Source organism: Tachypleus tridentatus, chromosome 12 (assembly GCF_004210375.1).
Source record: "Tachypleus tridentatus isolate NWPU-2018 chromosome 12, ASM421037v1, whole genome shotgun sequence".
NCBI classification, from domain to species: domain Eukaryota; kingdom Metazoa; phylum Arthropoda; class Merostomata; order Xiphosura; family Limulidae; genus Tachypleus; species Tachypleus tridentatus.
Genome location: NC_134836.1, coordinates 13,701,016 through 13,716,811, shown reverse-complemented (window position 1 = coordinate 13,716,811; position 15,796 = coordinate 13,701,016). Strand labels below are relative to the sequence as shown.

The following is a 15,796-nucleotide window of genomic DNA, read 5'->3' as shown; positions in this document are numbered from 1 at the left end:
CCTTCAGTGCAGTATTTTGAGTAAAGCCATAACAATCAGATATTATAAAGGAACCCCCCTTGTATCTTTATCAGTTGGAACTAAGTACTTATGATGTATGCTTCAGTTAGCTTTTTCTGTATGTACACACGTACATGTCTGTACAAGACCATGGTTTGATATCATATCACAATTTGTATATGTGAAGGTGTGTTTCTAAGAGTAATACCCCTCCATGTGGATTCCCATATATGGTGAGGAGACATCCCAGAGAGGGTTCTGTTCATTCAGCTTGCCTCTTCTGAGATCTAAACATCCACTCACGTGTTTGCCATGTGTAGCAACCCATGAAGGGGAGGAGAAGATCCTGGTGGTTGAGGGGTCCAACCCTAACACACCACTTTGGCTTTGAATTCCTGTAGATGAGTAGCCTTGTGGTGGAACTCTTGGGGTCAGTCAGCTGACCCACTTGGGCTAGGGTCAACCCAGTAACAGTGTTGGACATTGTATCTGATGCTGGTGTTTGGGTATAGTGCTCACAAAACCCTGGTGTTGCTGCAGTGTCTTCATTTGGCATTGTAGTGCATCCCCTCGTAGGGCTCCATGGTGGGTGCAGTCATTGGACACTGAAACATTCTTTCTTTATTATGGATCCCCCAAATTAAAACTTAAATAGTGAAAAAAAACAGACCATTGATAAACTATTCTGAGCAGCAATCTTCAATATCTGTAACACCTGTACCTCATTTTCTCATATTACATTCTCTTTCAGACAAACGTTTTGGAAAAATGTCTCCCTATTTTTTTATTCAGAAGGGACTAGAGGGACTTGCTGGCTCTCCAGAGTCAGTTAAAAAGCTTTGCTCTGTTGACATTGGTGGAAGCATTCACATCTAAATACAGTGAACTCCCCTTACATTCATAGGCAATTGGGGATATACCCATTGAGGTTACACCCCATGCTACTTTGAATTTATCATGAAGGGTTATTGTTGAGAGGAATTTGAAGAACATCCCCAAGTCGGAGATTCTTGCAGGTATCTCCACCCAAGGAGTTTCTGCAGTGAGGTGTATCTCCACTCTCAAAGATGGAATTATGATGCCAACCAATGTCCTCATTTTAACATTTATGTCACTGCATTCACTTGCCACCATCAAGGCAGGTTATCTTAATTGCAATGTACAACTATATATTCCAAACTCCCTTGGATGTTTCCAGTGTCAGTGATTTGGTCACTCGAAGACATGATATTGTGGTTCCTTGATGTGTGCCACACACCCTCATTGCATTAATTACAACAGCTCTCACCCATCCTTCTTTTATTCTTGCACTAATTGGTTGGAAGAAAAAGTGGTGCAGCGTTTGAAGATGATTCAAAACGTTATTTACCCTAAAGCTCGAAAGTTACTGTCCACTACTTCATCTCGGACATATGCTACTCACTTCATTCCACTACTATACTGGGAGTGCAGACATCTCTCTCTGTTTATGGAAGAATCATTCTCAAACCACATGAAAAGTTTATTTATCTCTATCATTAATAAAAGTTGATGAATCAATTTCAACGCCCATCTCTGTCCCTAACATTCATTCCAGCAAACCTAAAGATCCACTTCCTTTGGTTACAGGTACATCTTCCCCCACCTCAAGATTCAAATTGATCATTTGTTTATATCCTTAGTTGCTGTAATCTTCTTCCAGTGACAGAGACCTGCCCAATCAAGCCAGGGCAGGATCCATGGAGGTCAACGGACCTATATCATATAAAGAAAAGGAGGTGGTTGAAAACAGAAGGGCTCTTCACCAAAATTGCTTGTCCATAAATAAAAATGCCTATTTTGATACCATGAACTGTGGAGGTTTACATACTAATCTGGATGACATCAAAGCACTTATTGCTTTCTACCATCCTGTATGTCTTTCCTTACAGGAAATATTTCTGAAACCTGCCAATACAGTCACCTTTTGAAAGAGACTAGCCATAGTTAATGCCACCCAATTGACATGCCACAGTTGAAGCTGAATCAAGCCAATTGACCCTCTTTCACTGCTTTCACAGAACCTGATCCTGCCATTGTCTGTAAGCCATCAATAGATGACTGCATGGCAGCAGTGACTGACTGTATTATACAGGCAACTGCTCAGTGTATTCCCAAAACCTCGACATGTATTCCACAATGTTCTTGTTCGTAGAGGAATTCTGCCTGCCACATGGCACAGAAGGCTGAAAAAAACAGGCCTGGGATACTTTTCATAAGTATCCCATGCTCTCAAAATGCATTGCTTTCCAGTAGGCCCATGCATATACTCAGCAGATAAGACGTCAGACCCGAAGGGAATCTTGGATTAAGTTCATAACCAGCATCTCTTCTACTAACAAAGTCATATGGGACAAGATTCAAAGGTCAGTGGGCAATATAATTATTTTCCCCTCTCAATCTTGTTCTCTAATGGCCAGAAAGTAGCTGATACCCGGAGCATCACCGATACTCTAGGTGAAAGCTTTTGGCAGGTATCTGGAACTTTTGTTTCTTCTTCCACCTTCTTAGCCATTAAGACTTGGGCAGAGCAATCACCTCTTTCCTTTCAAGCTTATTGTCTCTATGCCTGTAATCGTCCCTTTACACTGGTGGAACTCAAAGTGGCTCTTCATCGGTCTGGCAGTACACCAGTTGGACCTGATGATGTACACTATGAGATGCTGTGCCATCTGTCTCCTGTTTCTCTTGCTATTCTTGTGATTGTTTTTAACCATAAGTGGCAGGAGAATTGTTTTTCCTGATGCTTGTTGCCAGGCTATCATCCTACCTTTTTATAAGCCTGGGAAGGATCTCAAGATTCCTTCAAACTACTGTTTATTTTCTTTGATGAGCTGTCTCTCTGATCATAAGGAGGATGGTTAATGCTCGTCTTGTTTGATTCAAGGAATCAAACAATCTCCTTTTGCCCACCCAATGTGGGTTCTGCTGACAGGGCTCCACAATGGACCATCTGATTTGACTTGAAACATCAATCAGAGAAACCTTTACTACAACATCTAATATCAGTATTTGACTTTTAAAAGGCTTATGATACAACATAGAGGTATGGCATTTTCTGAGACTGCCACTTGTATGGGTTGCATGGTCATTTGTCCATTTCTATTAAAATTTTTTTAATGGACATGCAATTCCAAATTGGTGTGGGTTTGACACTTTCCCACAGGAGTCTGGAGTTCCTAAGGGTGTATTTTGAGTGTTGCACTTTTCAGTATTCAGTACAACTTCCTCTTACTGTTGCAAGCTGACTCTATGTCAACAACTTTCACATCTCATGTCAGTCATCAAACATGAAGTATATTGAGTGGCAGCTACTGACTGCCCTCAGTTGTTTACTGAGTGGTTTTAACTTCTCTGTCTCTAAAACTGTTCGCATGCACTTTTGCCATCAATGGGGTATTTACCCCAATTCAGAACTCTATGCCGGTGAAGTTGTGCTACTAGTGGTCTGAGACAAAATTCTTAAAGCATATCTTTGACCATAAGCTGACCTTTATACCACACATCAAGCAGCTACGAGTCAAATGTACAAGAGCTCTGAACATCCTCCATATCCCTTCTTCCACCAATTTGGGGAGTGGATAGATGTTCTATGGTAAAAATATATTGTACTCTTATTCAATTAAAACTCTGATATGGATCACTGGTCTATTGCTCTGCCAGGACCTTGGTCTTGAAGATGCTGGACCCAATTCATCATCAAGGACTTTGGCTCTGCACTGGGGCTTTCTGCACTTCCCCAGTTCAGAGCTTGTATACAGACCTCATCAATCTCCTGTGCACCTACACCATTTGCAACTGTTTTTTATTGTATTCTTTGAAACTTTAATCCTAACCACAGCATCCCACCTGGGGTTGTATTTTCCTTCCTCGGTGAGCCATGCTTTTTCAGAATAGACGATCTGTCATTGTTCATTTTGACCTTTATATTCATGCTCAGTTGAATGAATTGGATCTGTCCATCCCACCATGGCTTATTACAATCCCCATATGTGACCTTTTTTTAAGCCATCTGAGAAAAGCAGATATTCCCGATTGGAAGTACTGTCTGTTATTTGCTGAACATCTTTCGAACCATCCTTCCATTCCTATTTAAACAAACAGCTCAAAATGAGGTGACTCTGTGGGTTCTTACAAGGTTTGTTGTGATTCATTGAGTTGTGCACGGAATACCTTTTGCAGTTTCTGTGTTTACTGCTGAACTGTATGCCATTTCTCCTGCCCTGGATCACATAGAAGCTAAGCAGTATTCAAATTGCACTATTTATACTACTTGCTTAGTTCTCTACTGGCCCTGAAATTCCTTAACATTAGCTTTCACCCTTTTGTCTCTGATATTCAAAACTGACTGGTCTGTTTTTCTTTAACATCTACTTCTATCCAGTATTTCTGGATACCAGGCTACATTGGTATTCACAGGAACAGGCTTACTGACACCACAGTTAAATTTGTCTGCTGTGGCACTATCACTGCTGTGCCTGTTCCATACAAGGATTATGGTCCTATATTCAAAGCTCGGCTCAGTGGCAGTTGGCAGTTGAGTTGGAGTGAGCAACGTGAAAACAAGCTTTAACAAATAAAACCCTCAATTGGATTTTGGCTGTCTTGCTTCTGTAAGGATTGATCACAGTTTTTTAACTCATTTTCTTTTATCTGGGACTAATGCACCAATGTTTTGTCTGTGTGACACTGAAGTCTCGATAAGCCATATTTTACTGTCTTGCCATCATTTGACTCTCAATGACAGCACCATTTTAAACATGTTTTGTCCCAAGTTTTATCCATAACATAGGACGGTGTCACTGGCAATGGTGACACTGTCCATCTTGCACATTTTTTTAGTTTTTTAGAGGCCATTGACCTTTTAATGCTATTTAAGTTTTTAATTCATAAATTAGACCTTTTTTTAAATATGATTCCTTTTTAAGAATTAACGTACAAGTAGTTCGATGTGAAATTAGAAAATGGCTGTAACTTCGGGTAACTCGAAACCAGGACTGGAAAGGTGACTAATGCTGATATTTGAATTTACCTGTTAGTCATTCTTGTTGAGTTACAATAATTAAAATTATGCTGCAGAAAGTCTTTTAAAACTTGTGTTACTTTAGTTTCTCTCTTACTGCTGTAAACTAGATATAAAATATGGATTTAATGCTATTTAAGTTTTTAATTGAAAAATTAAACTGTTTTGTTTTACTTTGATTCCTTTTTATGAATTTTAATTATTTGCTCTAATTTTAACTTTTTACCAGATGTTTGGTGCAGATAGTCTAGTTGCTTTGCACCATTTAAAACACCAAACCAACCAACTAACCAAGAGTAATAAGAGATTATGTATACTCATTCTTCTATGATAACTTTTGAGTTTTGTGAAATACTTTTTTTTTCTTCTAATACTAGTTGTTTATTGTTGATCTCTGAGGAAATGTTTTTGTCAGATGATTTCCTGTTTCATTTCATCTGAGTGGCTTAGTATATTATATTTCTAATGGTACTTTTCAGGTGTAGTCCAATTAGCATCTTCATAGGTACTTGTCACTCTTGGCATATCAGTAATCTGTTCAGCATACTGCCATCTTTCATAATCAGAAACAGACTATTGTATTATAAATAGTACAAGCAAAATTACCTATCCACAGTGATGGGAAAAGTTGAAGTTTATTTATCAATTCAAATTACTTCATGAACTTTATAAAGGCTTAACTGTGTTGCACTCTTGGTTTCACTCAGAGCTAAAGCTCTGAGTTACTTATACTGCCCACCACAAAAAGTAATTGTTGATCATTTCAGTCCTACACAACAATAATGTACAGTAAATCTACATTTTTATTCTTTAAATTACATCATATTTTGAAATGTGAATGATTGCGTGATTATATTCTAAAAATTTAGTGTAGAATATCCTGCTTGCAAAAAAAATTTGGCATCAACATTATTCATGTCTATTCTCCCATTATTTCAAAAATGAATGTTGAGCCATACCTCTGTGCACATATTTTCAATCGCAGTGCAGGAAGCAGCCTTCATTAACAGAAGACAAACAAAAGCTGAAAAAAAGACCCCACAGTTGGCATTTTGTACAAGATTATAAAAGAACAAATATGAATTTAACTTGCATAAACAGACACCGAGGAATGAGAGTAAATGATTTACACTTTTATTTTACAGGTGTGTTTGATATAGAAAGGTGCTCATCTTCTACAACCATAGGATTCATTTAACTGTATTCAAAATTTTATTTCTATGCCATTTATACAAGGAACAAAATGTCTTTGTGTTTATTAGAAATGTCTGAATTTTATTATGTTTTGAAAGCTGAAACTTTATGTTAATGAATAAACAAACTTAAAAGTTGTTCTTGTTATTTTTTTTTATTAACATTAACATTGAATTTTAAAGAACTGAAAAATAAACCCTCACCACAGAATATAAGCTAATGTTTACTTACATCAGCATAAGGATTACACCACTTTTTAATTCTTAAACTTTTTTTCATGAAGTGGAGTAGATTTAAAGTAAAGGTAATTATTCTAGCTTTAATATAAATTAAAAAAATTGATTACATTTGGTTGGTTTAGCTTGTGTGAAGAGAGATCATTGTAATAAAAATTTCAAGCTAAGTAGACAAACTATCTATTTGAAATATTGATACAGCTTGGGCTTGACTTGTATAAACATTTTTTGCTATGATGAATATTTGAATAAATAACTAGTGCTGTTGTGATAAAATGTTTCATTCTGGAACACCAACTAAATCTTTACAAGTTTATAGCTTTTGAATTATACATGTACATACAGGCTGTATTTCAGGCATTTTAGTAATACAGGCTTGTGAATTTAAACTTCATAAAAGTTGTTTGAGTTCTAATAATGGATTTTTCATAATTCTGCTACACAGATTTTGAAAACAGTTTTTGTCTATCACAAGGATATTTTACAAATTGAGGGGAAAGAACTCTTATTTAGATCAAATTTACCACAAATATAACAATATGTTTGGGTCATTTACAAAATCTTTTGTTGCCATTAGTGATAAAAAAAAAAAATATATTGAAAAGAAAAAATGCATGCACAAATGCATACTAGCCAAAAATGACACAGCATTCAGCCTGTTAACTGTTTATGTACCTGTGGTGTGTTTCTTGTGAGTTCTAGAATGATTGGTAGATTCTTCTGTTGCAGTTGGTTTAGTAAAGCTATAGCCAGTGGTTAACATTTTAAGCATAGACATGTCCTGATTTCAATGAAGATGATTCACTCATGTAAAAAGTGCATATGAAAGTTTGTGAAAAATCTGTGTGGATTGGAAAAAAAAATGGATATTTTTGGATTCACTCAACAGGAATTACTGTAGAATGCCTCCCTGTGGCACAGTGGTATGTTTGCTTACTTGTACTACTAGAAACCAGGTTTTGAAACCAACAATGGGCAGAGCACAGATAGCCCATTGAGTAGATTTATGCTTAAAACAAATACTGTAGAACATGTAAACTTTTCCAGAAAGCTAAGCCATTGCAGTCCTGTGTAATGTTGTTATAATTACCAGTTACTTATCAGTTACATGTGTACATCGAGATTGCATATTTTAGCCATAAGAATGTAGTTATATCATAAAATCATATTATTTCTAATTTTTATTTTTTCAAGTAAAACAATAATAATATTACATGAGCAGTGCTTTAGTCTGCTCTAGTTTTTCTACACTATCTAAATATCTAGCTAATAGTTAAGATTTTACTTAATCTACATTGTTCTCAAAGTATCAAAGTGAACTCTAATAGTCACATAATATTGCATGTTTGTTTTTATAATCTTGTCTTTTGTTCTTGACGGCTGTTGAGGTCATTGGTACATGATATTGGGGAGATTCTTAAGTAAGTAATGTGAAAATCAGTTTAAAGTGCTTTTAAAATATGCTAACTTAACCACAGGGAAACTTAAAATAGTGTTGAATAAATATGTACTTGTAAACTGCTTGTAGAAGAATTTTGTCTTTTAGCTTGAAATTGGATAGGTAAAACATTGAATTATCTTTTAGATAGGTGGTATTTCTATAAATACTACACCAGAAGGAAGCACTTGTATCCTTGCAGCACAGCCTGGTGGTTCATATGTAAAACTAGAATGTTCAGCCTCATTGCTAGACACTGCTGATGAAAATCTAGAAAAGAGGTAATTTCTATAATTGTATATAATGGTTCTTCTTTAATTTAAGTATTTTCAAGTGATTGAATAATAAATTAATATTTAATCAAAAATGTTGTTTCTGCCTTACTCAGGTTCTAATCCTACTTGTTGATAGGTGAGGTAGGTGAAAGATAAATTTCTGTCTGCTTTGCAAAATTTTGATATTTCTGGTTTGTACAGGTTTCTGCCCTATCTAGTTTCCAGCTTAGACAGGTTTTATTGTATATTAATTGCAATATTAAAATCATATTATTTAACCATATATAAAATTATTTTTTTATTATCAGAGCATTCATTAAAATTTGCATGTATAACTTTGTAGACTGTAATATTTATTCAATAAGAATATAATAAACATTGTTTAAAATATATAAATTTTGTTTAGTTCTTTAGCATCAAAACTAACTCCTGAAAGCCATCCTCTGGCTTCCTGTCGTACACAAAATCCAAGCATTTCTTGTGAAATAATTGGTGGAGTTTGTGGCACCCGTGATGGCCAAAATGTTACATCTCTTCTAGCTATTGCAACCCTTGATGGTAAAAAAAAAGCATATTTTATTGCTTGTTTTGAATGTTTTAAAAAGGAAATGATTTTTAGCCATCCCATCTATAAACTCAAAAGATACGTAGACCTTTTGAGCATTTTGGTAATATTTGATGTGAGAAATAACAGCAGTTGGAAAATTTAATACTTTTATATTTGTTTAATTTCACAAACTTGTTTATTAACAATTTCAATAGTTGTTTCATGGTATTACATTTTGTATATGTCTGTGGTAATATACATAGTACTGTGCAAAAGTGTTAGAATAACAGGATATTTTGTCATTCTTTCCATTTTGAGACTAATTCTTCTATGCTATTACAGAATGTAAATTACAACACTATAGTAATGCTTTAATGATCCTTGTTGATCACTGAATGAGCAAGGGTGAGAATATTTATCATTCTTTAGAATTCTCATATACATTTACCAAGTGTAAAACATCAGGGATCTGTTTGAATGAACATACTGATCAAATAATTGTTATGGTACCCCATGCAGTGTCATAACTTTTTAGAAAGAAGCTAGCATATAGTACTGGTACATGCTAGAATAAATCAAGTTAATAATACTTCACAAATGATCTTTAATAAAAACAGTGTTTAGCATTATATTAAGTTTTGTTGTCATACCATGGCCCAAAAAAGCATAAAGCATTGTCAGTAGAGCATAGAGTTCACATAAAACTTTACATCTTGGTGGTTGGACTCTGCAACAAACTACTGCAGACTTGAAATGCTCTACAAACACTGACAAGTACACCCTAAATTGTGAGAATGAGACAGTTAAATTTGAAAATAGGAAAAGAAGAGGCAGAATACCTAAACTAAATGAAACTGATGTTAAACATTTTTATTTATGCAGCCTTTGAAACAGAAGGAAGGCTGCCACTGATCTCAAGTATGAGATAACTAACTATATACCAAATGACAGAAAAAATGTCCAGATCTACAGAACAAAGAAGACTCAACAAGAATAACAGTTAAAAAACCTTTACTTCAATCTGCAAATACCATCAGGAGACTGAAATTTGCTAAAAAATACAAAACCTGAACTGCTGATGATTGGAAAAAGGTGTTATGGATGGATGAGTCCAAGTTTGAAATATTTGGTTCAAAAAGGAGGTTGTATGTGCAGTAGAAGAAAGGTGAAATACACTTACCTCAATGCATAGCACCTACCAAGAAGGATGGGGGAAGCGATGTGATGAATTTGGATTTTTTTTTCACGTTTATGTACATTATAGAAATTGTTTTTTCAGTGTAGGAATTATTATGTTTAATTTTGTTGTACAGTGAAGAAATTGTTTCATATTTTCATGGTTGTCAACATATCTCTAAAGAGAGAGAGAGAGAGAGAGAGAAAAAACAAATTTCAATATTCTGTGTGTTTTTCCATTAGGTACACTGATGCTGGTAGACCAAGATGAAATTTTATGGGCATTGCAAGTTGACCACCAGTTATTTTGTCTAACTAAACTAGATGTTATTGTAAGTTCTTTCTTTTTTTTTTTGTTATTGTTAAATTTTCAATATCAAAAACCTTTTTTAACACTTTTCTCCAACTCTTGGGTGTTGAGGTTACTAATAAATCAACTTTTGAAATATAATTAACAAAATATATTTTTTGGTCAAAAATAAAACTTAAAATTCTTCTAATTTGTCTAAATATGTCTAAAGGACTTAACTGGCAGAATGCATTTCTTTTATTTATTTATTTGTTTATTTTATGTTTCTACAGTTTCTGTTTTTTCAACCATGAATCTATTGGTTGAACACACATTTATTGTGTTAACTGCTAAAGCCTTGGAAACTTTAACCAGATCTCTGCTTTGAATGGGCCTGGCATGGCCAGGTGGTTGAGGTATTCGACTCATAATCTGACAGTCATGGGTTTGAATCACCCTTTCAGCCATGGGGGAGTTATAACTTGATGGACAATCCCATTATTCATTGGTAAAAGAGTAGTCCAAGAGTTGGTGGTGGATGGTGATGACTAGCTGCCTTCCCTCTAATCTTACACTGCTAAATTAGGATGGCTAGTGCAGATAGCTTATGTGTAGCTTTGCATGAAATTAAAAACAAACAAACAATCTCTGCTTTGAAAAGAAAATAACTCCAAAGGGGAGGTGTTTTAATGCTATGTACCTTCATTTCATTCCAATGTTGGCATGCCAATATTACTGTTTGAAATTGATATGACTGGAAACAGTCAAAGGTAATGATGCAACCTTAAATAATTTTTTTAAAATAATTCACAATTAATTGGGGACTTGGAATTTTCTTATATAGTTTCTGATAATAATCATTTTTCCTGTTAATAGTATTTGCATTTTCAAAACAGTTTTACAACAGAGTTTTAGGCATTTCTCTCCTAATAAATTATAGAAATACTAAATAAAACTTTATTAACTTCATGCAGATACTACACACTGTTTATAAAACTTGTTACATATTCACTTATTTAGTTAAGTATTTGCACTTGAGAATAAAACAAAAAACAGGAGATATCAGTGATACTCTTCTGGTCCATAAAAGGTTATAAAATATTTATTATTAGCACTTCATGTAAGATGTCTGCTTAAAATTTAAAATGAACTGTGTAGGTAAGTTCAAAAGCGTTTAATTTTAGTAGTTATGTGCAGGTGTTACGTTGTACCACAATGTGGCTGACAATAATTTAAATAGCATTACACTTTATCACCCCTATAAGGATTTTCAGAAAGAAAATCATATGTTGTGTGGTATTGCTAGTGAGGTTTGTTACTCACCTTATCAGTTAGCTGAGCTAAACTTGCAAGTCTTAGTTGAAGAAATTTTTATATCAGCTGTTTATAAATCAACATGTGTTGAGTTCTGGTGGAGCATTACATTTCAGTAGCAATATGTATTTGTCTTATTATGATGTTATAACATGCACACACATTATTTCTAAAATATCTAAGTTTTTTGTTGTTGTTGTTTAATTTTAGAAATGTTTAAAATGTGTATATGATGTCTTTCATAAAATATTTAATTTTGTTCCAATACTGTATATAAGATTATATACTATCCTAGTAATAATTGTCTTCTCTGAATCATTTTTAATGTGGATATTCTTGAATGTTGTGTATACAATTTTTGCCAATCAGCAGAAAAATCAACTGAAAAGTCAAGGACACTTACCAATCCATCCAAGAAATTAAATATTTTGTAGTTTTACAATTTTTTCTTTATATAGAAAGAAGGATGTAAACAAGAATTTTCACTTTAAAGTTTTAGTTCCTCTTTATTTTGCAACGTAAATTTTAGCCAAATAAATGCTGGTTTTGTTACCAAAGGAATATGAAATGTTAACTTGACTACGAATAAAAGAAATTTTAACTAATCTGTTTGGAACATTATTAAATGTCAGTCCAAGCTATGTTGAAAAATAAAAGAGGAAGTATTGTTTGGAAACTGTGACTGCAATTCCAAACCCAAAAGCCTAATTTATAGCATTTAAGCCGTATAGTTACGGCTACTGAGGAGCTTTCAGGAAAGAATACATTTTATTGACAAATAACAGGAATTACATCATGTGATTTCTTTGGACAATGGATATAGAAAAACTTTCTTTATTAGCAAATCAGTTTTGTTTTTTTGTATATAGCTATTGAAAGATTGATTTATGGACAAAGACAAGGCAAACTTTGACAAAAGAGAAAAAAGTTTAAGTTGCTAGATTATTAAACCTTGTCAATATTCATGCAGTATAATCATAACTTTACATCTGAGTCAGCTGGTGGGACAACTGTAAGTTTAGGGACTTACAATGCTAAGATCCTGGGTTTGATTCCTCAGTGTATATCATATAAAAAGAAATAAATAACGATCTAATATATGTTTTAATATATTGCTTAAAATAAAACATTTAATATTGGTTACAGTAATGAAACCCTTTAACATAGAACACACATAGCACACTCAAAAATGCCTTTTAATATCTAAAATGAAACAAAAATAATTGTTACAATGTGTTACAACATAAAAGATTCATTTATTGATGAACTGTGAAAAACAGAGAACTTTAGTTGTGTATTCAAATATTTTCTGTTAAATTTTTTGTTTATTGCCAATACTTTTCAAGGCACATGCTAACTTTATACTTTCTTTTTAACAGTTATTAGTTCTAACTAATACATTTTTCTAAGATATGTATTGAGTAAAATAATTTACATGTAGCTTTCATTATTCAGCCACAGGCTTGGACAGTGCATTTTCATAGTTAATAGCAGTTGTACAACTCACTATTTTGTTTTTGCAACTATTAACTGCATAATTTTCTTAGATTCTGATATGTTAGGCATGAAGTCCAGCAACTACTAAAATTGTTTGCATTTTTCATTGTAACTACTGCTACAAAGACGTGTAGCTGCATAATGTTTAGGGTTTCATTATTAAACAAATAGGCAATATGTCTGGGGGTATTTCTGACTCATTGGAGTGCAGAGTGAAGTCTGCTTGTTTACACACCTCCCTTTCATTACTGGCTTCCCATTTGTTCCAACCTTCTCCTAAACCTGTTCTTGTGTGTCATCCCCTCCTTCCTTTCCTTTACTGGTTTCTGTTACATGGGTTTTCAAGGTGAACCATCAGTTTTTATTGATGACTTAGTTACCTTGATGGTCCAAATGACTCTTTGATAGGTACAGGTCAGGTGGGGGCAGACATTCGCATATTGCCACTGTGTGGGAGTCATTCACCACAGGCTCTTTGGTTCTGCTTGTTCTCTCAAAAGACTTATTCTTTTTTTCTTCTCTTTCTTTCTGTTCCCTCATCCCATATCCTTTTCTCTCCTTTGAATCCCGTTTACAAACAACACCATCTTGATCTTTTTCACAGGGGCACTGTGAAATGGCCATTTTTCCACTTGTGTTTGTCCCTTGTCATCAAGTAGACCAGGACTGATACTCCATCATTAATCATTTTGACTTGAATGACTACCTAAAATTTCTTCAATCTACCATGGAATGATACCTTTCTCTTTAATGAGCTTTTACTCATAGTGTATGGGTGGCAAAAAATAGACTTCATGGATGCTTACGTCCACATTTTCATCCCCCAAGCATCCCAGCATTTTATTTGTTTTGACCATTGGTATTGCATCTACCAGCTCTGAGCTTTTCTTTTGAGGCTGACTTCAGCTCCTTGCATTTTTTTGTTGGAAGGTCAGGGTTTCTACTCATCTTCTTCATTGCTGTTGCTTTTGTTTCCACCAATACTTGGATAACTGGCTGCTTCCAGCTACTTCACATGCTACCTCTTACTTTTGCATTCAGTTTGTTCTTTGACAGGCTGCGTGGATAGGTTGGCTGGTCAAGATGGAGAAGTCCTTTCTCTTCCCCACTCAATAATTTGTTTTTCTCGGGGGATTTTTCAATTCCTGTCTCAGCCAAGCCCAACTTTTCCTCTTTGCATGTGGTATGTCAAGCTTCTGGTTTTTACTGTTTTCTCTTTTCCTTCTCCCATTGAAGGGGAAAGATCTATCTTCTTTGGGAATGTTTCTTTGAAGGCCCTCATTCTCCTTGATCAATTCCATATGCAACCTCTTCAGTAGGCATTACAGTATCACTGGAATCTTGTTTGGGATCACTTGAATGCCCCTATCCACCTCCTCCCTTCCTTTCACATAGGCTTTGTCTAGTGGATGATGTTCCCTCCTTACTCCTAGCTGGAGGTGCACCTCTTTATGGGTGTTTTTCTTTCAGGTAGGGGTTGCATATCTGGACACAACGGATAGTTCAGAATGTTGGCCTGTAGCAGAGTCATCTTGTCACATCAGTCTTTTAGAACTATACTGTGATTCAGGCTTTGGTTCATTTCCTTCTTTTGCTACAGAACTGATAACTTATAAACCACTTAGCAAGGTGTCAGTCAGTCAAGTTTCCTTTGTTTCTACGCATTGTACCTCCTTTTGGGCCTTCAACCATCATATTCAATTCATGGCATATCCTAGACTAGATGCCCTTTATTCTGTTTCAGATTGTGTGTCATGTTCTATCAAGATTCTCCTTCAGTCCACAGGTTTTTAGGTGGCTTCCCAGATTTTGGTCTCTTATTCCTTGTAATTTGTCTTTAGCTGTTGTTGTCCTCAGTCAGGATTGAAAAAGCCATTACCTTTATGTATATCCTCCCATCTGTATTCTTTTCATGTTCTCACAGCCATAAAAGGCATTCCATGTCATGGGCACTTTTGCTGGCACAGCTGTGATTTTTCACTTCTGCACCCAATTCTACTAACAAAATCCTCTTCCTATACCCCCTCCCTCACCCTCCTCAGACAACCTCAGTTGGATGTGCTGCATCCTTCTTTTCCAATGTTTCATCTTTATGCATGACCTATATCCAATCCCTTGACAGATTGGCTAAACTTTCCTCTTCAGTTTACTTCAATTATTTTCCATTACAATTATTGTCTTTCTCTGTCAGTTTGCCAAAGTAAGTGGTATGTATACTGTAATTGGTCTTGTCATTAGGGTTTTCCTCCTTCCTCTCGTATTCTCTAACACACAACTTCCTTCGTTACCTGGATTTTCAATAAAATGCTATTGATATTCACTATTACTGGTTATTAAATGGCATTGTTTGCCACTCTATGTTTTACAAGAGTTAGCTATATCTTCATTTTCCCATTTTCTATTACCCTACCTGATTAGAACCTAATATCATTCTGTATGCCCTCCCACTTTCCCACTTCAAATCCATGTCATCCTATTTCTTACATCATCTCTCCTTAAGTACTTTTCCTCTTTCTCTTGATGTAACATCATAGGTCATATGTCATCCTCTATCTGTGTTGGTCTTTTCTGCTCAAAACTTCAGTGTCACATTAGGTCAAATTTGTCTTCAGTCCTATTCCCTCCTTCCTGTTTCTCACATTTTTCTTCATTTATATCCATACTGCCTCTTACTTCCTCTCAGGACTCTTCACTGTTATGTGGCTTAGACTACTTCCTTCTGTGGCTGCCATTCCCATCTCTTTATTCATAAGAATAATCTCTTTTCCTGTGGTATTTCTCCTATTTCA

The 15,796-nt window shown here is 35.0% G+C and overlaps 1 protein-coding gene across 9 annotated transcripts in view; it reads left to right on the top strand.

Moving 5' to 3' along the window:
• The window catches only part of LOC143234859 (KICSTOR complex protein ITFG2-like), a 78,939-nt gene that overhangs the window by 49,883 nt on the left and 13,260 nt on the right, over positions 1-15,796 (top strand). For all 9 annotated transcript variants that reach the window (XR_013018836.1, XR_013018835.1, XM_076472549.1 and 6 more), the window contains 3 exons: positions 8,057-8,190; positions 8,591-8,742; positions 10,151-10,239. Coding sequence is in view for 7 of the 9 variants with exons in the window: in XM_076472549.1 (XP_076328664.1) it covers positions 8,057-8,190; positions 8,591-8,742; positions 10,151-10,239 (375 nt within the window). In the remaining 2 variants the exon portion in view is untranslated. The remainder of the gene's footprint in view (positions 1-8,056; positions 8,191-8,590; positions 8,743-10,150; positions 10,240-15,796) is intronic.